The 26,266-nt window shown below is 41.2% G+C and overlaps 1 protein-coding gene across 3 annotated transcripts in view; it reads left to right on the plus strand.

Moving 5' to 3' along the window:
* Positions 1–20,920, plus strand: part of TGFBR2 (transforming growth factor beta receptor 2) — a 160,919-nt gene extending 139,999 nt beyond the window's left edge. For 2 of the 3 annotated variants that reach the window (XM_070727290.1, XM_070727292.1), the window contains 2 exons: positions 123–253; positions 19,119–20,920. In XM_070727290.1, the coding sequence (XP_070583391.1) occupies positions 123–253; positions 19,119–19,298 (311 nt within the window). In that variant the 3' untranslated portion in view covers positions 19,299–20,920. The remainder of the gene's footprint in view (positions 1–122; positions 254–19,118) is intronic. The other variant, XM_070727291.1, reaches the window with a different exon arrangement.
* Positions 20,921–26,266: the final 5,346 nt, after the last annotated feature.

Genomic DNA, 26,266 nt, shown 5'->3' on the forward strand with positions numbered 1-26,266 from the left:
AGAACATAAAGATCAAGGTGCCAGCATCAGATTCTACTTTATCAAGGAGAGGCCAACACAAACATCTCAATTTTAATCTGCTTAGTCTAACCAAGTGTCTTCATTTTTGCTTATTTTCCTAGTAGAGGTGAAAGACTATGAGCCACCATTTGGTTCAAAAGTGCGAGAACATCCTTGTGTAGAAAGCATGAAGGACAATGTTTTGAGGGACAGGGGACGGCCTGAAATTCCTTGTTCATGGCTCAATCATCAGGTAAGACAGAGTCTTGATTATTTTTTGAGGAAGACAATTCATGGCAAAATTGACTAATTGTCACATATAGTGGTCACCATAGAAAATAATTACTTTTTGAAATGATTCAATAAATATTTTTTATTCAAGGCACTAAAACTAATATTAAAACATAATTCCAATTATCATTTCTATATGTTGTGCTTCCCCTTGAAGTCCTGTTTACTAGATCATTGTATGCAAGGGATAAAAACAATGGGGGGGGGACTAAAAAGAAAAAAGAAAACGAATAAACATTGTGCCTTAAGATTTCTCAGAGTTGTAAAAAGCCCTTGCAGTATGAGTGCTATTTAATGTGATGTGTCATATTAGAAGCACTGCTCCAGCAAAGTGATTATGAGGTTGCAGCTCTATTGCATTGTATTCCTTTTCTGCTACATTATTTCTATAAACTTTGCTTTGTCAAGTTGATACAACTTCATTAATATGGAACCTGTTTAATTTTTATTCTTTCCTCAGGGCATCTTATTGCCATAGACCATATATAGTCAGTGGAATAATTCTTTTTATTAGATTTTAGTCAAAATTATACTGGAAATCTGCCTATGGTACTTTTAAGTTACTAATGTTTTCAATTCTTTTATAAAACTCTAAACCTAAAATAATAATTATTGCTTTATTAAGCCTTTCTGTTTTCCCGTGTAATTTCATTGTTGTTATATACTGTACTTGTTTTTCATAATACATTTGAAATGAATGCTACATACTTTCTCTTTCATGAAATTTGTCAACATTATTGATTTCAAATAAATGTTTAATATTTAATTTATCTAAATGTTTAAGAATGCAGAAAAACTATATTTTGTATAATTCCAATTCTACTGTTGACAATTGTCAACAACAGCTATGAAGTAAATCATACAATTAAATTTGGCATTAAAAAAGACAGACTAGTTTTCACTCTTTCTTATCAGCAAGAAAATTCTCCATTGAAATAAAAAGCCTAATTAATATGTATGAGCTACATGCAAAATATTACAGAAATGCTCATATGATTAATATTCTCCCAATACTTAATCTTAACAAGGCTGGAATTCATCATTGTTTTCTAGAATAGAGTACCAATATTGGAATTCCAATTATGGAGTTCTAATTGTAATTAGAATTCCTTACTGCCTTCTGCTATCACAGGCAGTTGGCCTACTCCCCCCCATTCCTGACCTGCCTTCTTTTATCACAGGAAGTTGGTCTGCTCCCCCCCCCCCATTCCAATTTCTGGTTCTGGTGGCAGCAGAGGAGGCGAGTGAGGCAGCAGTGCTGAGGACAACGGTTTAACTGTTTATGAGCCACCCCGAGTCTACGGAGAGGGGCAGCATACAAATCTAATAAATAATAATAATAATAATAATAATAATAATAATAATAATTATTATTATTATTATTATTATTATTATTATTATTATTATTAAGATCAAAGTTAAAAATTACCAAGGACCACTACCCTCAGGTCTTGCTACCTACCCACACCAGTGACTCTTGTATTGGGAGCCCTGAATTGGTGCATCTGACAAATTGCAGCAAGCCTTGGAAACTGGACTGCTGTTGCTTTTTGTCTCTGAGAGATACGGGCTAGCCGCAGCAGAAAATGGTGATTGTGACCGCGCTGAGCTGGAAGTAGACTAAAGAATGCTTAACGTTGAGAACTGTGGCAGACAGTAAGAACAACTAGACAAGTGCTATGGGTTGGAACGGATTGGAGATGGAGAAGAAAAGCCCAAACTGGCTGCCAAGAATAAGAACTCTACCCTCCAACGCTGGCAGGTGAGAGCAGCGGGTGTTGGTTGGTGGTTTGATGGCGGAGGTACGGTGTTTGAGGATGGAGCCCCACGCTACAACCCAGGCTACAACTGAGCTGGCCAGTGAGAGTAATGCCAAAGATGGCCAGTGGGAAGGGTAATGCCAAAGATGCACTGGAACAGATTGGAACAGATTGGAGCAGGAGAAGAAAAGCTCAAAGTAGCCCCAGACTACAACTGAGTCAGCCAGTGAGAGTGGCCGATGGAAAGGGTGGTTCCAGAGGAAATTTAAAAGGGACACAAATGGAGAGGGCAGGTGAGAGCTGCCTGTGAAAAAAGACCCTTGAGAAATTTTTTGTCACCGTGGAAAGGCTCATCCACCACCACTGACTTAACATTGTTGCTGCACTTGACTGGAGAGCATTATTTGTTTTACCATCATTATCCATTTTAACAAACATTGATCATGCACACTTTTAACAACACCTCAGAGTTTTTCCAGGTGGCGTGGCTTGGTCTGTGCGAGTCGGCAGCTTTTTCCCAAGCTCAAGGGAAGGCCAGCCGTTCTGTGGCAATTTGGGGGTGCTTTCCTGCACTAAACCTGACTTGAAGGGTTGGGATTGAGAGGGGAAAATCTGGAGATCCACAGGGTGGGTGCAAAACACTGGTGGAATCAGTTCCTTTTGACCAGTTGTTGCTGGAGGTATGTTTCACATTACCTTAAGTATGGTGAAGTGCGGCAGCAAAGAAGAAAATTGCAAGTGAAGTCATCTGAACGAGCTTTTTTTTTTCTTAGGTCTAAAATCTACTTGAAAGAAGGTAATGTGAGAGAAGTGCCTTTATTTTTTACTTTGATGCTTGCAATTAATGAGGGAAAGAGACTCCTACACATTCCAGTGGCAAGTGTGTGATTGATTTATAATGTCCTTTCCCGGAGTGGACTGCAATTAAGAAGTGCCTGGAAAAAGTTTGTAATAAAAAGAAAAAATTCTTTTTGTTGATGAAGGTTTTTCCTTGAGAATGTTGAAGTACTATTTGACTATTTTTTGAATCTATAAATATTTACGTTGTAGACTGTTTCATATTATATTATTATTTTTGGGGGGAGGGCAGAATGCTGCCATCTAGTGGATGTGGTGAGCGGATAAAGCTACATTTTAAATGCCAAGTCTTTGCCAAGTTCTCTTATCAATGACCTTGATAAGAATTATCATAAGAATTCCCCATAAGAAGACCATCTGGTGGGAAAGTTAAGATTCTGCGGTTACTGATTTTTGTTTTGTTTGGAACTTCTGTTAATTTTGGACAAAGATAGTGTAAAATATTTTTTTTCTAAAGACCTTTGTTTATTCTTCCTTTTTTCGTGTTATTTTTATGTAAAAAAAAGAAGAGGGGAAAAACAAAACACTGCTATTATTGTTTTGAAGCAAGTGCCAAGGAAGGCGAGAGATCTAAGAAGATAATATCAATTTTTGATAAGAAAACTTAATGAAAGAGGAGTAAATTTCCGATGGTTGGTTCCGGAAGGTATTTTCGTGTTTTGGCAAGGAAAAAGATACAGATTGGATACAGTTAATAAGGCTGGGATATTCTTCAGACAAAATTTTGTACAGACAGGACGAGGTGAGAGAGAACCACAAGTAAAAATAAAGGGAACAGAAACAGCCCAACCATCACTAGCAGAGGGAGGATTATCGGAACTGACTGAAGAACATTTATTGGACATGGCAGCAAGGGGGAGGGAACCAATACTATCACTACCACTTGAAAATATTGCAATTGCAGGAGAATTTGAAAAACAACTAGCGGTTAAGGAAAAGAGAAAAAGAGTTATGATGAGATCAACAACAGAAAGACAAAAGCCTTAAGATAGGAAAAATTAAAAAATTAACAAATATGGATCAACAGTTTAAATGGATCTCATTGAATGTTAATGGACTTAACGCACCAAATAAGAGAAATAAAATATTTACTAAATTTAAAAATTAAATATGGACAAAATTTGCTTACAAGAAGTACATATTAAAAATCAACATAAAAAGTTTTTGGAAAATTAATTTCTAGGAGAATTATACATTTCATTAATTGATCAGAGTAAAAGAGAATTGGCAATGTATGTTAAGAAGAATATAGAATCTAAAGATATATATTCTGATCAAGAAGGAAGAATTTTAATGGTTGAAATAAAGATGAATAATCAAAATACTTTATTGGTTGCAATTTACGCACCAAATGATAATCAAGAAATATTCTACACAAGATTACATAAAAAGATTAATGAATTAAAGTATGAAAATATTTGTATATTAGGAGACTTTAATTCAATATGAAATATTGGATTGGACTATAAGACTAACAAACAAAATAAAACAAAAAGACGGATACTTCCTAAAATCTTTTTTAATATGATAGAGGAATGGAACCTGACTGATCTTTGGAGAGATAGATATAAGAGAGAACAACAATACACTTATTTTTCAGCTAGACACCGATCTTGGTCTATAATTGATATGATATGGACTACATTAGAATTAACAAAACAGATGGGAAAAGTGGATATTGAAACGAATGTGTGGGCGGATCATAATCCTATCACTATACAATAGAAAGGTAAAAGAAAAAGACCAAGATGGATTTTAAAGAGAGAAATTTTACCAGAAAGAGACTTTCAATTATTTATAACGAAAGAGATGGCGTTTTTCTTTCAAGAGAATAAAACAGGAGACACTACCTTACAAATTCTTTGGGACACGGCTAAAGCCTATTTTAGAGGTTTTGTTTCGACTTATACAAGCAATCAAAACAGACAATTTTTTGGATATAAAAATGATCTCGAAAGGAGACATAGGAACTGGAACAGTCTTTACAATTAGATCCACAAAATATAGAAATTCAGGAAACTTTGGACTTGATGAAGCACAAATTAAATTTGATGGAAAATGAGGAAACAGCTAAAAACTTTTAAAAAACAAGGGAATTTTTTTTTGAACAGGCGAATAAACTAGGGAGATGGTTGGCTTATAAAGTAAGGAAAGATAGAGAAAAAAATGGATAAAGTGTTTAGAGGATGAAGAAGAATTAAAATATAAAGAAAAGGAAATAATATGGGAATTCTACTAAAAATTATATAAAAAAGATGTTATTGAGGATGAAAAAATTTGTCAATACTTAGAAAAGGCAAATCTACTTAAAATTTCCGAAACTATTAGGGAGACATTGGATGCTAAGGCAACAATGATGGAATTGTCGGAAGCTATTAAGAAACAAAAGAACAGTAAAGCCCGAGGACCTGATGGACTACCAGTCGAGGTTTATAAGGTATTTGAAGAGGTATTTGGACCTATCTTTTTGGATTTGATAAATGAAATATTTATACAAGCTAAAATTCCGGATACTTGGACAGAAACTTATATATCTCTGTTACCGAAAGAAGGGATTAATACACAAAAAGTAAAGAACTATAGGCCAATATCTTTGTTAAATGTTGACTATAACATTTTTGGATCAATTATTGCAAACAGACTTAAAAGATACTTAAATGAATTTATACATTCAGATCAGAATGGATTTTTACCTAAAAGACAAATTAAGGATAATATGCGTATAATTTTAAATACATTAGAATATTATGAACAGCACCCCGAAAAACAGATGGCACTGATGTTTCTGGATGCAGAAAAGGCTTTTGACAGTTTAACTGGCAATTTCTAAATACCCTGTTTCCCCGATAGTAAGACACCCCCGATTGTAAGACGTATCGGGGGTTTCAGGGGGGTCGGCTAATATAAGCCGTACCCCGAAAGTAAGACATATGTCTTACTTTCGGGGAAACACGGGGGTATTGCCGGGGGGGGCAATACCTTCGCCTCGCCGCGGCGCCACCGCCTCTTCCCCGGCTTGGCAAAGCGAAGGACAGCGCTGGTCCAAAGCGAGCCGAGCGGGCGGCGGCTTGCAGCGAAGGTGCTCGTCCCAGCAACCGAGTCCTGCCGAGGCTCGGCTGCAAGCGGCCAGCGAGGCCGACCAGCTCCGAGGCGAGCAGCCGGAGCTGCGCCCTCTTTCGCCCGCCTCCTTTCCGGCAGGCAGGTGGGGCTGCCCAACTGCGCAGAGCGGCTCCTCCCCTCCAGACACACGCTTCCCCGACATGCGTCTGTGGCTCCACGCGTGCACGCTGCTTGGAGCCCTGAGGTTGAACTTGGAAAAGGGCTCACGAGGCTCCTGTCCCACAGCTGCCCTTCTGGACTCTGGGGAGATGCCTTCGGGAACGCGACCCTTTCAATTTTTTTCCAATGTAAGACATACCCCGAAAGTAAGACGTAGTGGGGCTTTTGGGGGTAAAAAGAAAGTAAGACACTGTCTTACTTTCGGGGAAACACGGTAGGCAATTACAATATATGAATTTCGGAGCGAGGTTCTTACATGTCATAGGAGCAATTTATAATAAACAGTCGGCGAGAATAATTGTGAATGGAGAGATGACCAATAAAGTAAAAATCACCAAAGGTACAAGACAAGGCTGTTCATTATCACCACTGTTTTTTATTTTGATGTTAGAAGTACTGATTAGAGCTATAAGAGCAGACAAAGAGATTTTGGGCCTCAAAATTTAAGATGAACAATATTATTATTATGTCAGTACAACACAGCAAACGAGATCACTATGCTGGATTTTGTGTTTCATCACCAGTCAGGCGCTTCCCAAGCACCTAGGACTGCGTGATGTAGCGGCAAATTATAGGCCAGTAAAGCGGTCTTTTGCAATTGACATATGGAGATTTTGTCAATTACGATGGATTTCAAATGTCCGCCGAGATCCTTTGGTACTGCGCCCAGCATGCCAAGTACCACTGGGACCACTTTCACTGGCTTATGCCAGAGTCGTTGCAGCTCGATTTTTAGATCTTCGTATTTCACTAATTTTTCTAGCTGCTTTTCCTCAATTCTGCTGTCTCCTGGCATTGCGATGTCGATGATCCATACTTTCTTTTTCTCCACGATCACAATGTCTGGTGTGTTATGCTTCAGAATTCGGTCAGTCTGAAGTCGGAAGTTGCACAGTAGTTTTGCTTGCTCTTTTTCGACCACTTTTTCAGGCTTATGATCCCACCAGTTCTTTGCAACTGGTAAATGGTAGTTCCGGCACAAGTTCCAGTGGATCATCTGTGCCACAGCATCATGTCTATGCTTGTAGTCAGTCTGTGCAATCTTTTTGCAGCAGCTGAGTATGTGATCGATTGTTTCATCTGTTTCTTTACAGAGTCTGCACTTTGGATCGTCTGTTGATTTTTCAATTCTGGCTTTGACAGCATTTGTTCTAATGGCCTGTTCTTGTGCCGCCAGTATTAATCCTTCTGTCTCCTTTTTGAGTGTTCCACTTGTAAGCCATGACCAGGTCTTTTCTTTATCCACTTTGCCTTCAATCTTCTCCAAAAACTGTCCCTGCAATGCTTTGTTCCGCCAACTGTCCATACGACACTGAGTTACATTTTTTCTGTACTGGTCCTTAGTTTGCTTCACCTTGAGAAGCTTTCTATTGTTGACCTCCATCAACACTGACTCTTTGCTCCCCTTCACATAGTCAGCTAATGCATGCTTCTCTTCTTCTACTGTCTGCTTCATTTGCAAAAGTCCTCTGCCGCCTATTTTCCTTGGTAAATACAGCCTGTCAATGTCACTGCGGGGGTGTAGTGCATGATGGATCGTCATTAATTTTCTGTCTAGGTTGTCCAGCTCTGCTTGAGTCCAGTTCACTATGCCAGCTATGTATCTAATGACAGGTATGGCCCATGTATTTATAGCCTTGATAGTGTTGCCACCATTCAGTTTGCTCTTCAAAATTTTTCTGGTCCTCTGGATGTACTCTTTGCTGATCACAGTTTTCACATGGCCATGCTTGATATTATCCAGTTGCAAGATGCCCAAGTATCTGTAGGCTTCTGGCTGGTGGCACTTGATGGTTTGACCATTTGGCATTTCAATGCCCTCACTTTGAGTGATTTTCCCCTTTTTCAGTGCCACTGTGGCACATTTATCCAGGCCAAACTCCATGCTGATGTCATTGCTGAAGATTCGCACAGTGTTGGTTAGTGACTGTATCTCAGTTTCTGATTTTCCGTACAACTTCAGGTCATCCATATATAGCAGGTGTCAAATTTTAGGTGAATTCCTAGCAGTTTGGTAGCCTAGGTTTGTTTTCTGTAGGATGAGTGACAGCGGGATTATAGCGATGATGAATAGCAATGGGGACAAAGAGTCCCCCTGGAAGATGCCCCTTCTGATGTTGATCAGTCCATAGCTTTCATTCCCAACAAAAAGCTCAGTCTTCCAATATTTCATCGCCTTTTCTATGAATTTCCTGATGTTTTCATTGACTCCAATGACTTCCAGGCATTTTATGATCCAGCTGTGTGGTAATGAGTCAAAGGCTTTCTTGTAGTCAATCCAGGTCATGTATAGGTTTGTTTTCCTGTTCTTACAGTTCTCCGAAATCATTTTATCAATTAGGAGCTGGTCTTTCGTACCTCTACTTCGTCTTTTATTGCCCTTTTGCTCCACTGGCATGATGTCATTTTCTTCTAGGTAGTCCTGAATTCTGTCAGCTATGATACCTGTCAGCAGTTTGAGCATGGTCGGCAAACATGTTATTGGCCTGTAGTTTCCTGGTATGGCTCCTTTCGCTGCGTCTTTCTGTATTAAATATGTTTTGCCAGTTGTAAGCCATTCACTAATATTTCCTGTCTGCAGCATTTTGTTGAACAATTCAGCCCATTTTTGCATGCAGGCTGGTCAGGTATTTCAGCCAAAAACCATGCACCCGATCAGTGCCAGGGGATGTCCAGTTCTTTACCCTCTTCACTCTTTCTGCAATCATTTCAGGTGTTATCGCTAGCTGCTGCATATTGCTCCCTGAGAATTCCTTTTCAAACTCCTTTATCCACCCAGCAGTCCTGTTATAGTCCTTTTCAACCTCCCAGAGATCTTTCCAGAACTTTGTTGTTATTTTCACCTCTGGCTTTTCAATTTTCTTATCTGTTTGCTGATGCGGGTTCTGGTAGAACTGCCTCTGGTTGGATTGAAATGTTTGATTCTGCCTGTACTGGGTAATCCTAGCTTCATATCGCTTAATTTTCCTGGCTGTCGCTGTTATCTGCTGCTTTACAATTTCCAGAGCTTCCTCGATCTTTCTTGTACTAAGCCAGTACTTTTTGTCAAATAGTCTTTGATCTTCTGATTGTTAAGTTTCTGCTCCTTAATGTTCTTCAAGTTACTTGCATCTGATCTCAAGCTTTTGATTTTCAGTTCTAGTCGGATTTTCCATTTTGGTTTTCCAGTTGGTTTTCCGATTGGTTTCTGTTGCAGTAACCTTAGTTCTTCAGTTACTATCACAGCTGTACTGTAGGCAAGCTGATTCAATTCTTCAATTGAAGTTACATTGACAGTTGCAAGTGTAGAGTTAATGTCTTCCATCAGTGGGACAAGTAGTTTCTTGCTTATGTTTTTTAAGGCTGGCAGTCTCTTTCGCTCTGCATTGGACCCCGCATGAGCAAGTATTTGGTCCTTAAGTTCTTGCTGCCTTTGAGTCACAGTGTTAAGTGTCTCATTTGCAGTTTCTTGCTGTCTTTCCAAATTTTCATCAGGTTCCAGTTGTGCAGTGACTTCAGATCTTATTGGAGCTTCTACTGGTGCCAGATCAGATTTTGGTGTTTCTATTTTGCAAATTTTCTGTATTTCTTCTAATTCGACTTCACTGAACATTTGGTTCCTGATTATGATCCGTCGCTGATCGGCCAGTCGAAGTTCCGTTATTTTTGAGTCTGCATATTCTTGTTTCCATAATTGGTACATCCGTCTTTGATATCCATGTTTTTCAGGCTCCGAGTTGTAATAACACTTCATGATTGTGCGATTCTCTGACATTGAGAATTTCTTCCGCTTTTTGATTTGTAAGCTTTCTTTGTTTTGTTCCTGTGGCTCATTTGTCGATGGCTGCCCAGGTTCCACAGCAGCCATCGCGGTCCTTTTTATCCTGGGTGACGACCGAGCCAGTATGGACTTCTTTTTGTTTTGTCTCTCCATTAGTTTAAATGGGTTAGGTACGTTTAGTCTGGCTCCTCTGCTTTGACCACTCCGGCAAGGTTAGACCTACCAGTAGTTTATACTAACACCGGCACAGCTCTCAGCTTCATTGAAGCACACAAGCCCCACTACCATCACAAGGCGTACCCCTCAGCATAGTTCCCTCTAAGCTGAGCAGTGAGCAATCGCTCACTTAAAAATCATCATCAACTCAGAGTTTTCCAAACCTGCCCAGAAGCCGAGAGGGAAAGAGTGAGAGGGATGGAGAGAGAGAGGAAGAGAAGAAGAGAGAGAAACAGATAGAAAAAAGAGAGGAAGGAAAAGGGAAAGAAAAAGAATGGGAGTAAGGAAGAGAGAAAGAAAATCAAAATCTAGTTTGAAACTAGCTCAACTATTTAAGTGGCATTTTGATATTGATAGAGTTGCCCTATTATGAGCTCACTGTTATAGACACACAGTACAGTATTTTATTTTGAAATTCTCTGAGGCAAAACAGGGTGGGTTTTTTATTTATTTGTCTGTCTGTTTGTTTGTTTATTTATTTATTATTTCTGTGCTGCCCAGTCCCGAAGGGACTGCCGCTCAGACACTATACTTTTCCGCCCACCCCCCCAAAAAATTAGAGGGAACACTGCCCATCAGTGGGGATTATTATTATTATTATTATTATTATTATTACTACTACTACTACTACTACTACTACTACTACTACTACTCTTATTTATTAGATTTGTATGCCACTCTTCTGATGGGTGGAAGCCAAGGAAACTTGGACTTGGAATGTGGTCATCAGTTCTTTCCAAAACACGGCAGTGAATTGAGGTCCTTGATCAGAGACTATGGTGTCAGGTAGGCCATGTAGTCTGAAGATGTGTTGGATAAATAGGTGAGCAGCAAGGGATGAAATGCACCACCTTGGTTAACATATCAACCACTACAAGCACGGCTGTAAATCTGGCAGAGACAGGTAAACAGGTGAGGAAGTCCATGGAAATGGTTCCCCAAGGTCTTTCAGATGTAGGCAAAGGCTGTAGTAATCCCGGAGGGGGTCCATTGGCATCTATGGATGCAGGAGTTTATGTAGGCATGGACATCATGGCGAACTTTGGACCACAGGATACAAGACATAGCGTCTTGAAAAGGCCAAAATGGTCAGCTGCAGGGTTATCATGGCACTGGTTGAGGATGAGGCCTTGGAGTGGCCCTGCTGGAATGAAGAGGAGGTCTTGCTAACATAGCAAGTCGTCAGATAATGTCTATGGTGAATCAGGTTCGAGGTCTTGTTTTCTTTGGTCGACAAAGGTACCCTGGCATTGCGCTTCCCAAATTTGTTCTCGAAGATCTACTGTATCTTGTACACCTGTAATCAAGGTGAGGGGTAGAATGGTATGAAGCGGCAACGGGTTTTGGGCTTGGGTGTACTCAAGTTTGTGAGACAAGGCATCAGCTTGCTTGTTATCCCACTTGGAAATGTAGGTGATTCGGTAATCGAATTTGGCAAAGAAAAAGGACCATCGGATCTGTCTCTGGCTTAACTTCCTGGCAGTTTGGAGGAATTCCAAGTTTTTGTGGTCAGTTCTGACCTCTGCTTGGTGACAGGCTCCTTCCAGGTGATGTCACCATGCTTTGAAGGTGGTCTTGATCGCTAAGAGTTCTTTTCCCCAAATTGTGTAGTGGCATTCAGCTGGTTTTAGTTTTCTGGAGTAATACGCATAGGGAAACAAAGGCCCTCCATCTTGGCATTTTTGGAGAAGTACAGCCCCCACTCCAACAATGGAAGTGTTGGCTTTTACGACAAAAGGACGAGAGGGATCTGGGTACTGGAGGATAGGATCTCTAAGAACTCTTATCTCATTTCCATCTTGCTTCAGGCCGGCACAACTTTTCAAATACATGTAGATAATCTCAGCTTTTTTCTCACTGGCCAACGCCATAACAATCTCTCTTTGCCTCTCCCGGTTTCTACGTTTGATGGCCCAATGAAACCGTAAAATGTCTTCAAAATCAACCTGGGTACTCTGCGCTTTCATCCAACCAAGGATTGCTTCAGCTAATTTTGAGCCTGGAGCAAAATCTGGTCTAAAACCACGTAAATTTGTTCTCCTTTGACGATCTTCCAAATTAGCAATTTTATAATTCAATTGTTTACATATCTCATCATGACTTTTAACTTGAAGCTCTAATTTTTGAATTTTTTTGGCAGACACATCTCCTTTTTTGACTGTTTTAATGTTTAAGGAGAGATTTTCCAATACCGATTCCACTTTCAGAAATCTTTGCTCAAAGCCTGTAACAATTTGAAGCACCCGATCCAGTTTCGTTTCTATTTTTCCGAGGCTAGGGTCAGCCCCCTCAGCCATTTTATTAAGATTTATTGTACTCATTTCATGATAGTGAAAGAAGATCCGTCTTCCCTTAAAACCACAAATCTTGGATTCTCTTTGAACTTCTGTGAATGCTCTAAGCCTCTGCTTTTCTTCAAGGAAGATTTATGATATTTTGAGGGAGAATTTCCCCTTTATTTAGTTTATCACATTGGAGCTCAAGATGGGTATGCCTAGAAAAAACTGTGGCACATGCGCAATCCACCTAAAATGGTTACCTTACATCAAAAACATCATCAAAAAAGCACAACAATGAATGTTCTTTTTGCGCCAACTCAGGAAGCTTAAACTACCCAAGGAGCTGCTGATTTTCCCGAGGCTAGGGTCAGGCCCCTCCCCTCTGCAGAGGAACCATTGAGTCTGTCATCTGCACCTCTATAAATGTCTGGTTTGGTTCTGCAACCCAACAAGACTGACACAGACTTCAGAGGATAATCAGAACTGCAGAAAAAACAATTGCTGTATACTGCACGAGTCAAAAAGAGGGTTGTGAAAATATTTACCGGCCCTCCGCATCCTGGATATAAACTGTTTCAACTCCTACCCTCAAAACATCACTACAGAGCACTGCACACCAAGCCAACTAGACACAAGAACAATTTTTCCCCAAACACCATCACTCTCCCAAACAAATAATTCCCTCAACACTGTCGAACCTTTTACTAAGTCTGCACTTCTATTTCTACTAGTTTTTTCTCATCATTCCTATCACCCATTTCCTGCCACTTAGGACTGTATGACTGTAACTTGTTGCTTGTATCTTAAGATTTTTATTAGTATTGATTGTTTCTTCATTGCTTATTTGACACCTATGACAATCATTAAGTGTTGTACCTCATGATTCTTGACAAATGGTATATTTTCTTTTGTGTACACTGAAAGAAGATGCACCAAAACAAATTCCTTGTGTGTCCAATCACATTTGGCCAATAAATAATTATATTCTATTTATTCTATTCTATTATCTGTGTTGTTGAAAAGTTTTACATCATTGGTGAAGAGAATGCAGTTGCTTATAATGTTATCACAAAGGTCATTTATATAGAATATGAAGAGTGTTGGTCCAAGAACACTGCCTTGGGGTACACTGCTGTTAACCAGAACAGGATTAGATATGGTGCTCCCTATTTTGACAACTCGTGGTCTGCTTGATAGGAACACAGTTATCCAGCCATGCCGTAGGATTTGCGTTTTAGAAGTAGTTTATCGTGAACCACTGAGTCGAAGGCTTTAGAGAAGTCAACATAAATTGCATCTATTGATTTGCCCTGATCCAGATGTGTAGTCCATATGTTTTTGCAGTGAAGGAGTTGCAGGTTAAAAAATATTTTTTTTTCTGAAACCAAATTGTTTGTTAGAGAATAGGTTGTTAGTTCCTAGGTGGAAGGTAATTGATTGGTTTATGATTGATTCCATGACATTGTATGTCATACAGCATAGAGAAATTGGTCTGTAGTTTCAACTACTGGGATCTTCTTTTTTGAAGATGGGAATGACCTTTGCTTGCAACCATAGCTTCAGTAGTGAGCTGGTCCTGAATGGTTTTTTTAAGATTATGCTTAGTGGTTCAGCTATGGCTGTTGATAACTTTTTAAAGGAAGTATTATTATTATTATTATTATTATTATTATTATTATTATTATTATTAATTAGATTTGTACGCCGCCCCTCTCCGGAGACTCGGAGCGGCTTACAACAACAATACATAATACAAATCTAATGGTTAAAAAGGACAGTTTAAAATCCTTATTATAAAAACAGTCATTCATCCCACATGTGCACATAGACTATCAGGCCCAATTGATGGACATGGTTTAAGGTCCCATAGTGCCTTTTCAACATTGTCTTTAACATTGTGAAGTCTATTTGTGTTTAGTTGTTGTGATTGTTTGAGGTGCGATTAGGGAATTTTGGGGGTGAGTTGTTGTTGTTTACAAAGACTGAACCAAAGAATGTATTGAAGAGGTTAGTTTTGGTTGATTCATTGTAGCATTCTTTGTTGTTGGGTCTTTTTAGTGGCAGGATCGCTCTTGAGTCCTTGAGTTTGTTATTAACAAAGTTGTAGAAGGCACAGTTGGATTTGGTGCATAGGAGGTTTTCCTCTTGTTTGCTGTGATAGTTGAAGCATTTTGTCTTTATTTGGTGGCGTATATTTTTGTAGTGGCTTTTGAAGTTGGTTATATGACAATTTTGTTTTTCCGGCAGAGATAGTTCCGCCAGTCTGATAGTTCTTTTGACTTCAAGCAAGAATATGTTGTAGAGGTCCTCGGCAATGTTACAGCCGGAGAATAGAGTTTGCCAGTCAAGAGTTGAGAGATCGGAGTCTATAAGTTCATAGTTGGCTTTTTAAAAGTTGTACTTGAGTGTCGCATTATTAGGGTGATTCTTGGAGTGGCTAGGTTGAGGCTGAAGTTAATCATGCTGTGGTCGCTGTTGGAAAATGGTTCTTTTATTTGTAGTTCATAAGTTGTGCTTTTGCTATTGCAGAATATGAGGACTAGGCAACTGTTGAGTATTGTTTGTTACTAATTGGTCAAGTCGCAGATTGTGTAGGGTTGTACGGATGGGTTCCATAGTGCATTCGTTTAGGGTCCAGTTAATGTGGGGTAGGTTGAGGTCACCAAGTAAGATAGTGGGCAGGAGTCTTTGGAGAGGGGCGGCATACAAATCTAATAAATTATTATTATTATTATTATTAGTAGTAGTAGTAGTAGTAGTAGTAGTAGTGAAGTTAATTTTTTTCGCATGGGTGATGTTGTAGTCTGGGGCTCTGTAACAAAAGAGGAAGCAAAGTGTGGAATCCAGGGACAAATCACAGATGACGATTTTGGGGAGGGTAAGATCATGTGCAACTTGGATGTTTTTTAGGTGTAGAATATAACTACTCTGCCTCCTCTGCAGTATTCTCAGTCGGACCGAAAGACAGGATAGTTTCTTGATGTGATGATGGAGTCAGGGAAGGATGCATGTAGCCATGTTTCGCAGACAAAGATAATGTCCAAGGTTTCAGTGTCTAGTAGGAGGAGATTGGTTTTGTATTTGAGATTGGTTTTGTATTGGATTAAGGAAGTGAGGAACGTGCTTTCCTATTCTTGGTTGGTGGTGCATGGGATGTCCATTTATTGTTGGGGACTGATTATTGGGGAATGGTGTATCTTGTTGGGGAATATTTGTATCAATTTACTGTAAAAATCTATTCACAAAACAGGACAATATATTTATTATAGGGTTTAGGATACTTACTGCAGGTAATGACTCCCTAATATCTCAGGATATATTTATCTTTCTCTAACATCAAAAGTCATTTACCTAAAATAGTAACCTGAGTCATTATAAATTGTGACGAGCTGGGTTTCTTGTTTTCACTTTGTTCTGTAGACGGCCCTCAGAGTGAACAGAACAACGTAAAAATCCCTTATTTTATGATAAAATCAACACTTTATTGATAAAAGCACACATAACGAAAAGCAGATTTCTTCGAAGCTAAACATTAACTATGTCCGGGAAAGGCGCCAAACTCAGCCTAATCAGCATTCCTTAGATAACAAGTTCATTTATTATTTAAGCATATGAATTTGCTCAACGAAGTCCAAGGGAAAAATCATCCAGCAAATAATGTCTCTTATTGAAGCAAAAATCATGGTTTTAAAGCCTTGTTCAAGCACACCCCCATCTAACATCTCTTCCATTGAACGGTGTTCAAACCCCACACCCAATTACCCAAAATCCTTTACCTTATAGTGCCTGGAAGTAATATCACACCACAAAGAGGCTAAGGTTGTAAACTAATACCTTTTACTCTGCAACTCCTCTCACCTTCTCAGCAATCTTCTATAGCAATGATCTATCCACTGACTTTCCATTCTAATGTCTTCCTCATCCTCCAACTGGGACCACTCCCCCATTGTCATATCAGCCCCCTCTAGTGGTTCCTCAGGTTCACTCAAGGCACTTTCTCCCTCATTGTCACTCTCTGCATCAGCTGGCAACCTCTCTGTCCCAGGGTATCCAGAGGGGCTCATCCTCCTCAGAATCTGACATGACCTGAGGTGGACAAGGAGCATACACAACACCATTAAGATAACACAGATATATGGTATAAATTAGAATTACAGTGGTACATCTACTTACAAACGCCTTTACTGACAAACTTTTCGAGATATGAACCGGGTGTTTAAGATTTTTTTGCCTCTACTGCCATACCATTTTCCACTTACGAACCTGAGCCTGGGTGCATGCACTCTCTTACTGCTGCAGGGATCCCCCTACCTCATGACTGCAGCTGCCAGAATTCCCCAATGGACAGCAGTGGCACACAGACACATGCAGGTGACAAACTCTCCACTCCCCCCCTCGCAGGCTCGAGAACTGTCTTAATTGGAAGAAGAAGTGGTGAAAGGAGAAGCAGAAGCAGGGAGGAGAGACGTACACCCTCCTCCTCCTCCTATTGATCCCGCTCCCCACAGAACAAACAAGGGGCCAAATAAAGTGAAAAGGCTGTTCGATCAGTGGGAGGGAGCGCAGCTGCTGAGGATGAGGGCGAGCAGGCAGGGAGAAGAAGAAGGAAGAGGCGGAATGAACATCGTGCAGCTCTGGACCACAGCACCACCACCCCATACCCAGTTTTGCAGCGCAACACACACACACACACCTTCCAAACTGCATGGTCAAGTCTCTTCCCCCCCCTCCCTTGGCTTTAGAGGTACTTTAATAGCAGGATTTTTCAATCCCTCCTACCCAGCCTGCATGGAAGCCAGACTGTGGGGAAACCCCACTGGCAGCTGTGCTTGGTGCGGGACCAGAGCTCAGAGCGCTCCTGGCCCATGTGAGGAACTAGAAGGACACCTGTGGGGCAGGGCGGGGAGAGCCAGGTGGAGGAGGAAGAGAAAGAAAGGAGGAGGAGGAGGGGAGGAAGAGGAGAGGGGGAGGAGAAGGAAGAGAAGGAAAGGAATCCTGCAACCAACTCTTCCCCCCTCTTCCTGGCACAGCTTGGGGAAGGAAGGAATGGGGCTTTGGGAAGGGGGCGGAGGGGTTGGTTACGGGATTTCTTTCTTCCTCTTCCCCCTCCAGAGGGAGAGGAGGCAGTTGTTTGGATGCTGGTAGAGAAGGAAGAGAAAGAAAGGAAGAGGAGAAGGAAGAGGAGGAAAGGAAGAGGAAGAGGAGGAGGAAAAGGAGAAGAGGAGGAAGAAGAGGAGAAGGAAGAGGAGGAAAAAAAACCTGTAACCAACCCCTTCCCCCAACCCCTTCCTTCCACAAGCTGTGCCAGTGCTGCCCTGCAGCGCTCCAGAAAACACAGCCAGGGAAGAGAAATCCCTTTCTTCCCAGCCCTGCACACCAGCGAAGGCAAGCGAGTGTGGGGGGAAACAGCAGAGGGAGAGGAGGCAGGGTGTGGTCGTTTGGATGCTGGTGGAGGAGGAAGAGAAAGAAAATAGGAGGAGGAAAGGAATCCTGCAAGCAACCACTACTCATTCTTCCTGGCACAGCTTGGAGAAGGAAGGAAGGGGACGGGGGTGTTAGTTACAGGATTCCTTTCCTCCTCTTCCTTCTTCTCTTTCTCTTCTTCCTCCTCCCTTTCTCCTCCTCCTTCTCTTTCTGTCCTCTTCCTCCTTTCTCTTCCTTCTTCACCGGCATCCAAATGACCGCCTCCTCTCCCTCCAGAGGGGGAAGAGGAAGAAAGGAATCCCATAACCAACCCTTCCACCCCCTTCCCAAAGCCCCTTCCTTTCTTCCCCAAGCTGTGCCAGGAAGAGGGAGGAGTGGTTGATTCCAGGATTCCTTTCCTCTTCCTCTTCCTTCTCCTCCTCTTCCCCTTCTCTTTCTCCTCTTCCTTCTTCTCTTCCCCCCTCCTCTTCTTTTCTTTCGCTTCCTCCTCCACCAGCATCCAAACAATGCCTCCCCGCCTCCTCTCCCCGGCTGTGTCTTCTGGAGCACTGCAGGGCAGTGCTAGCACAACTTGGGGAAGGAAGGAAGGATGGGCTTTGAGAAGGGGGTGGAGGGGTTAGTTATGGGATTCCTTTCCTCCTCTTCACCCTCCGGAGGGAGAGGAGGCGGGGGGGGGGGGTCATTTGGACACCGGTGGAGGAGGAAGAGGAAAAGGAAGAGGAAGAAAGGAGGACGCGGAGGAGAAAAGAAGGGGAAGAAAAGTAGAAGGAGGAAGCTGTCAAGGAGGGCAGAAACCCCACCGGGGATTTCAAGGAGGGTGGAAGCCCTGCTGGCTGACAAGCTGCCAGGCAGCTCCTCGTGCTGTCAATCCACCTGCAAGGCTACCTCCGGGCAGCCTCCCCTGTCTTCCCCCCGCCTCCTCCACCAGTCCCCGAACAAGGATCAGAATGCCGGTGGTAATAAGACAAAAGGGGTGAGTTTTGGGATTGCATGCATTATTCGCTGTTATATTGATTCCTATGGGAAAAATTGCTTCTACTTACGAATGTTTCTACTTAAGAACCTGGTCACGGAATGAATTAAGTTCGTAAGTAGAGGTACTATTGTATATATATTTTCAATTATTACTATTTGTAACATGAATAGTACATGATGGTTTTTAAAAATATATTTGTACCCTTTGTAGTCTGCTTTTTATTCAGTCCTGTGTTTTCCAGAATTCAAAGGCATTGCTTTCTATGTTTTTTTCAGGGTATCCAGAAGGTTTGTGAGACTATAGTTGAGTGTTGGGACCATGATCCGGAGGCCCGGCTAACAGCACAGTGTGTAGCTGAGAGGTTCAATGATTTTGATTACCAAGACGGACTATCAGGAAGAAGTAGTTCAGAAGAGAAGATCCCTGAAGAAAGTTCGAGCAACAGCACCAAGTAACAGCTGGCAAGATCAGGGGAATACTCACTTTTAGGTTTTCTGTGCTCAGCCCTGGAATAAGAGGAACCCTTACTATTGGACCTACATTCTGTGACCCTGAAGAGCTGCTTTTTCCTCCATCCTACAGTTCTAGAGGAATGATTTTATGGGGCAATCATAATGGGCCATGTGCAGCATCATGCATAGTAGTTGCTTCCTTAAGTGTGCCACAAGACAAGTTTCCTTGGTGCTTCCTGAGAAATGCCAATAATTGCACTTTATCAAAGTCTTTATATAAAACTAAGGAAGCTCAATATAAATACACAAAGCTGTGCTGAGAGTCTTCCAGAAAACTTCTAATAGATAGAAAATTGCAAATGTTTGCTAAGATACTGACAGCAGTATTGCCTTATTCACCTCATTCAAACCATAAAAACATGTAGATAACTATACTACAAATATTATCAATTGCTGCAGCTTTTTTTTTTCAGAGGGGCAAAAAAACTAAATGGAGCGTTTGGTTATGTTTCAGCTTTAAAAAAACCTATGACATTATGCAATAGTATTCAACTGGTTCCTGAATTTTGAAAATTTAGAATTTATGAATTATTGGACCAGTCAGAAGTTTTGTTTGCTTTATTTTTCTGTTCAAATGTAGAATTTGCAAAGATTTTCTTTTCTTCTTTTCTTTAATGTCAACAAAATAATTATTAATATCCCTCCCCTTCTTTCAATCTGCACTTCATATTTTAAGACTTCATGCTGACTACAGGTTTTTCTCCCCCCAGTATCCCCCTGGAATTGGGCAGCACCAATTATAATTGCAACAGATGCATTCTGGAAAAAGTTGATTCCTCCCTCTTCTTCATCATCCTTTTTGGATCAATAACATCATGTCTCGTTTCTTATGGCCTTAAATTCACACTTGATTTTGTGCCCAGGAAGAATAACAAATGAATTCCTTCCTGAGTTTCTATGATGTTTTGGCAAAACTTTGTTCCGCACTCTGGGTATGCATTGTTTTTGGTCTGTGTATCATACATCATAGCCATCCCTGCCTGCAACTAATGCTTAGAAATGCTATACATTCCTAAACTGATCCCCACCAGCATGGCTTACATTCTTTTAGTCTTCCAAAATATTTAGAATTGGAGCTGGCTTCATCAGGAATTTTAATTGGCAGGATTTGAATTGTTTGTGCTTTCTTGCAAGATATGCTTTCTCCAACCTAGTGCCCTCAAGATGTATTGGACTCCAAACGTGTAGTGGCAATTGGAGTCAACTGAACATTGGAATGGGGATATCTCTGGTAATAGGCCATTTTTGAAAGTCAGCTACTATTTTGTAACAGGATACATTCTTCCCTTTCGTTTTTCATTTCATAAGAAATAGTCCATGCCAACCAGAAACATTTTTTGGGGATGGAAGATATATTATAAGTTCAATTCTTTTTACATAGGAGATAGGTGTTTTTCTCAGAACTCTTGTGTATCCATTGGGGGGGGGGGTATATTTGTATAGGAATGTTTAAAACTTTTTAAAGAAAAAATATTTATAAAAATAATAATTCTGCATCTGCCATTTGTGTTAAACATTTTATAAATATTTAAGCATTAAATGGACAGAGGCTCCACAAAAAGAAACCAGATTTTAAAGTAACAGACAATGTACTAAACTAGAGTTACTAGTACCGTGGCTTTTAGAAAAGTGTAATGTTGAATAGTGATGGGATCTGACGACCTCTACTGGTAGTTGCTTAGAATAGCAGAATGAAAAATAGCTACATAGAAAGTAAAAATGAGCTTTCTTTCAAACCAGATGGGAGGGCGTATGTGGCGTGTGCCACATGCCTAAATTGCTAATTTTGTAGCCTACTTTAAATGTTACTGCATGTTGCTACCATTTACCTCATTAGTAGATGTAGTAAATTTACCATTTACCTCAGTAAATGGTAAATTTACCTCAGTAGTTCAGGTCTTCAGTCTGAAGGCCTTCAGTGCAATTCCTTGAAGTTGCTGTTCTTCTAAAGTTGTCACCAAATAGTCTTGTTTAAAAGACAGAATGAATGGGTTGTCAAATATGTTTTACTTCATTTAAATATAAGTGAAATCAGTGTGCCCTAATTAGGGCACCTTTAAGGTATTTGGATTCCATAATTCCCCAACCTATTCAAGAGTTGAGATCTGCCACCCTTAAAATGAAGTTTTTCAGTGATGAGGAACATTGATCTATTTCTAGGTTCTATAATATCTTATATCATATTTCAGTGATAGAATAGAATAGAATAGAATAGAATTTTATTGGCCAAGTGTGATTGGACACACAAGGAATTTGTCTTGGTGCATATGCTCTCAACGTACATAAAATAAAATATACATTTGTCAAGAATCATGTGGTACAACACTTAATGATTGTCATAGGGGTCAAATAAGCAATGAAGAAGCAATATTAATAAAAATCTTAGGATATACGCAACAAGTTACAGTCATACAGTCAACATGGGAGGAAATGGGTGATAGGAATGATGAGGAAAACTAGTAGAATAGAAGTGCAGATTTAGTAGAAAGTCTGACAGTGTTGAGGGAATTATTTGTTTAGTAGAGTGATGGCGTTCGGGAAAAAACTGTTCTTGTGTCTAGTTGTCTTGGTGTGCAGTGCTCTGTAGCGACGTTTTGAGGGTAGGAGTTGAAACAATTTGTGTCCAGGATGTGAGGGGTCAGTAAATATTTTACCCGCCCTCTTTTTGACTCGTGCAGTATACAGGTCCTCAATGGAAGGCAGATTGGCAGCAATTGTTTTTTCTGCAATTCTGATTATCCTCTGAAGTCTGTGTCGGTCCTGTTGGGTTGCAGCACCAAACCAGACAGTTATAGAGGTGCAGATGACAGACTCAATGATTCCTCTATAGAACTGAATCAGCAGCTCCTTGGGCAGTTTGAGCTTCCTGAGCTGGCGCAGAAAGAACATTCTTTGTTGTGCTTTTTTGATGATGTTTTTGATGTTAGGTGACCATTTTAGGTCTTGAGATATGATAGAACCTAGAAATTTGAAGGTCTCTACAGTTGATACTGTGTTGTCTAGTATTGTGAGAGGTGGAAGGGTGGAAGGGTTTCTCTTAAAGTCTACCACCATTTCTACAGTTTTGAGTGTGTTCAGTTCTAGATTGTTCTGGTCACACCACAAGGATAGTTGTTCAACTTCCCGTCTGTATGCAGATTCATCATTGTCTCGAATGAGTCCAATCACTGTTGTATCATCTGCAAACTTCAGTAGTTTAACAGATGGATCGTATGAGATGCAGTCATTAGTGTATAAAGAGAAGAGAAGTGGTGAAAGTACACAGCCTTGGGGGGCACCTGTGCTAATTGTACATATATTTGATGTGATTTTTCCTAGCTTCACCTGCTGCTTCCTGTCTGTTAGGAAGCTTGTGATCCACTTACAAGTGTGTTCAGGTACCGCTAGCTGATTTAGTTTGGTTAAGAGAATGTCCGGTATGATGGTATTGAATGCTGAACTGAAGTCCACAAAGAGGACCCTGGCGTAGGTCATTGGAGATTCAAGATGTTGAAGGATGTAGTGTAGAGCCAAATTAATAGCATCATCTGTTGATCTATTTGCTCGGTATGCAAATTGCAGGGGGTCTAACAGTGGATCCGTGATGGCTTTCAAATGCAACATCACTAGCCTTTCAAAGGTTTTCATAACTACAGATGTTAGAGCAACTGGTCTGTAGTCATTCAGTTCCTTGATGGAGGGCTTCTTTGGCACTGGGATGATAGTCGAGCGTTTGAAGCAGGAAGGAACATAGCACAACTCTAGTGATTTGTTGAAGATTTGGGTGAAGATGGGGGCCAATTGGTCAGCACAGACTTTTAAGCAAGAAGGAGTTATCTTGTCTGGGCCTGGTGCTTTTCCAGGCTTCTGTCTGAGAAATAGATCTTTCACTTCCTTTTCTGTGATCACTAGGGGTTGTAAACACAATGGGATGGGTTCAATTGTAGAAGATTTAGCTGTTGTTGGTGTGTCTGGGATGGAGGTTGTGCACATAAGTGGTTGAGGTTTCTTTTCAAACCTGCAGTAGAACACATTCAGGTCATCTGCCAATTGCTGATCTCCTTCAGCCTGGGAAGGTGGTTTGCTGTAACAGGTGATGTTTTTGAGAGTTTTCCACATGTTTGCTGGTTCATTTGTTGAGAATTGATTCTTTAGCTTTTCAGAGTAGTTCCTTTTTGCTGCTCTGATCTCCCTTGTTAATATATTTCTGGCCTGATTGTACAGCATTCTATCACCTTTTCTGTAGGCTTCCTCTTTGGAATGACGTAACTGCTTGAGTTTGGCTGTGAACCAAGGTTTATTGTTACTGTATATTTTCAAGTTCCTGGTTGGTACACATAGGTCTTCACAGAAGCTGACATATGATGTTACAATATCTGTGAGTTCATCTAGATCTGCAGAGGTGTCTTTAAAAATGTTCCAGTCTGTGCAGTCAAAGCAAGCCTGTAGCTTTAACTTTGCTTCCTCAGTCCAAGTCCTCACTGATTTAATTATTGGTTTTGTGGCTTTAAATCTTTGTTTGTAAGCAGGTACAAGGTGAATCATGCAATGATCAGAATGACCCACAGCTGCTCTTGGTAAAGCTCTATATGCATTTTGAAGTGGACCCGGACGCAGGGTTCAAGCAATCGGTACTTTTATTCAGCTCAGAGAACAAGTGACAGCTCAGCAAGGCAAAGTGACAATTCAGCGAGTACCGACTGACTCTGCTTGGAGAAACCGCTCCTTTTATACATTTGCGGTTCCCGCCAAAGCTAGAGCCAGCCGCGTCTGAGCCAATCAGGAGCGACTTCCTGCTTCGGCTCAGACAGCGCTGGAAAGAGGAACAAACTATTTACAGGAAATACAAGGTAGCCATTTCAGGATACAACACCCCTCCCCTCATAGTTGGACACATCCATCACGAAAGCCATGTGACAAAGTCGTCCAATCGGTGGGGCCTCCGTGGAGCTCGCGCTGACCTGCGCAGTTCAATTTCTCCTTCGACACCGACTGTGGAGGATGGCTCGCCGCTGTTCTCCCGGCGCGGCGGACTTGGCCTGGCGGGCCCAACGAAGGCTTCGGAGGATGAGGATGGCTCGGCGTCGCTGGATGGTTCCCCCTGGCTCGATAAGTCTCTTTGCGTGTTTCTTAACTCGGGCAATGTGTTAAAGTCTGTTGAAGGGGGAGAGTCCATGTCAGCGGTTTGTGGCAATTGATTTTCTGTTCGCTTCCGAATGTGGTCTATGTGTCGTTTCCACAAACGACCATCCTCTAGTTTTACAATATAAGTCTTTGGTGCATTTTGCTTAACAACAATTCCTTTCATCCAGTTTACATTTCCATCAAAACTTTTTACATATACATTTTGTCCCAAATACATTTCTCTTTCAGGTTTTACACACATTTGGTTATTATTAACACAGAACCTTGGGTTCAACCTATCTAGTGGTGACCTTAATTTCCTTCCCATCAATAACTCTGCAGGGCTTACATGTGTGTGCGAGTTAGGGGTAATGTGTTGGGTGAGTAAGAATTGGTCCAAGTTTTGTTGTACATCCCCAGGGCCTGACCTGCGCAATGCCTCCTTTGCCACACGAACGTAACGTTCTGCCAATCCATTAGCCCAGGGCGAATAAGGCGAGATGAGGGCATGCCTTACCCCTAGGCCATCTAGGAACAATTCGAATTGCCTGGCTGTTAGCTGTGGCCCATTGTCAGACACTAAGATATCTGGGCAACCATGGGATGCAAACAGTCTACTCAATACCTTGATGGTGGCACTTGTGGTTATGTTGTTCATTGCTATTATTTCCACCCATTTGGAGAAAGCATCAACCACTATTAAGAAATACTGGGACCCCACTGGACCAGCAAAGTCAATGTGGATTCTTGACCAAGGACCAGCAGGCTGCTCCCACTCAGCCGGAGTTGTTTTGGGGGGACTAGGCCGTGACTCTTGGCATGGTTCACACTTCGAAACCCAACTCTCAATGTCAGCATCCAGACCTGGCCACCATAAATGCCCCCTTGCTAGGCTCTTCATCCTGACAATCCCAGGATGACCCACATGTAACATTTTGAGTACCTTTTCCCTTAGGCTTTTGGGGATGATCACTCTATCTCCCCACAGCAGACAACCCTTTACATAAGATAACTCAAGTCTTTTGTTTTTAAAGTCACACAATTCAGGTTTCACAGCATCATTTTGCCATCCCTTAAGTACACAGTTTACCACTTGTTTAAGGATTTGATCTTGCTGCGTGTGTGCAGCTACCTCTTTGGCCGTGGTTAGTGGGTTATCCTCGAGTTCTATCATTAGTACATCTGTGGAAGGAACAGGGTCCTCCACTAAGTCTGTTATGGGGCACCTGCTGAGGCCATCTGCGTGATTGATTTCCTTCCCCCCCTTGTGGGTGAGATCATACTGGTACCCTGAGAGGAAAAGAGCCCATCTGATCAGTCTTGGAGACATAAAAGGCGGAGTGGGCTTGTTGGGGGCTAGCAGACCTAGTAAAGGCTTGTGGTCAGTGACTAATTCAAAACTTCTTCCAAAAATGTAATTGTGAAATTTCTTTACCCCTGCCACTAAAGCTAGAGCCTCCTTGTCTAACTGGCTATAATTCCTCTCTGTGCTGGTCATGGTCCTTGAGAAAAATGCTATTGGGGCCTCTGTCTTATTAGGCAAAACGTGAGCTAGGACTCCTCCTATGCCGTACGGTGAAGCGTCGCACGTGAGCCTAATGGGTAGTGAAGCACTATATTGGACTACCACACTTTTAGAAGTTAATAATTGTTTTATTTGAAAAAAAGCTTCACGTTCAGTTTCCCCCCAGGTCCAGCGGGCTTCCTTCTGGAGTAAACGATGTAGAGGCTCTGCTACTGTTGCCTTCTGCTTTAAAAAAACAGAGTAAAAATTAAGGAGGCCTAAAAATGCCTGCAGCTCATTCTTA

The sequence above is a fragment of the Erythrolamprus reginae genome, chromosome Z (genome assembly GCF_031021105.1).
Source record: "Erythrolamprus reginae isolate rEryReg1 chromosome Z, rEryReg1.hap1, whole genome shotgun sequence".
NCBI classification, from domain to species: Eukaryota; Metazoa; Chordata; class Lepidosauria; order Squamata; family Dipsadidae; genus Erythrolamprus; species Erythrolamprus reginae.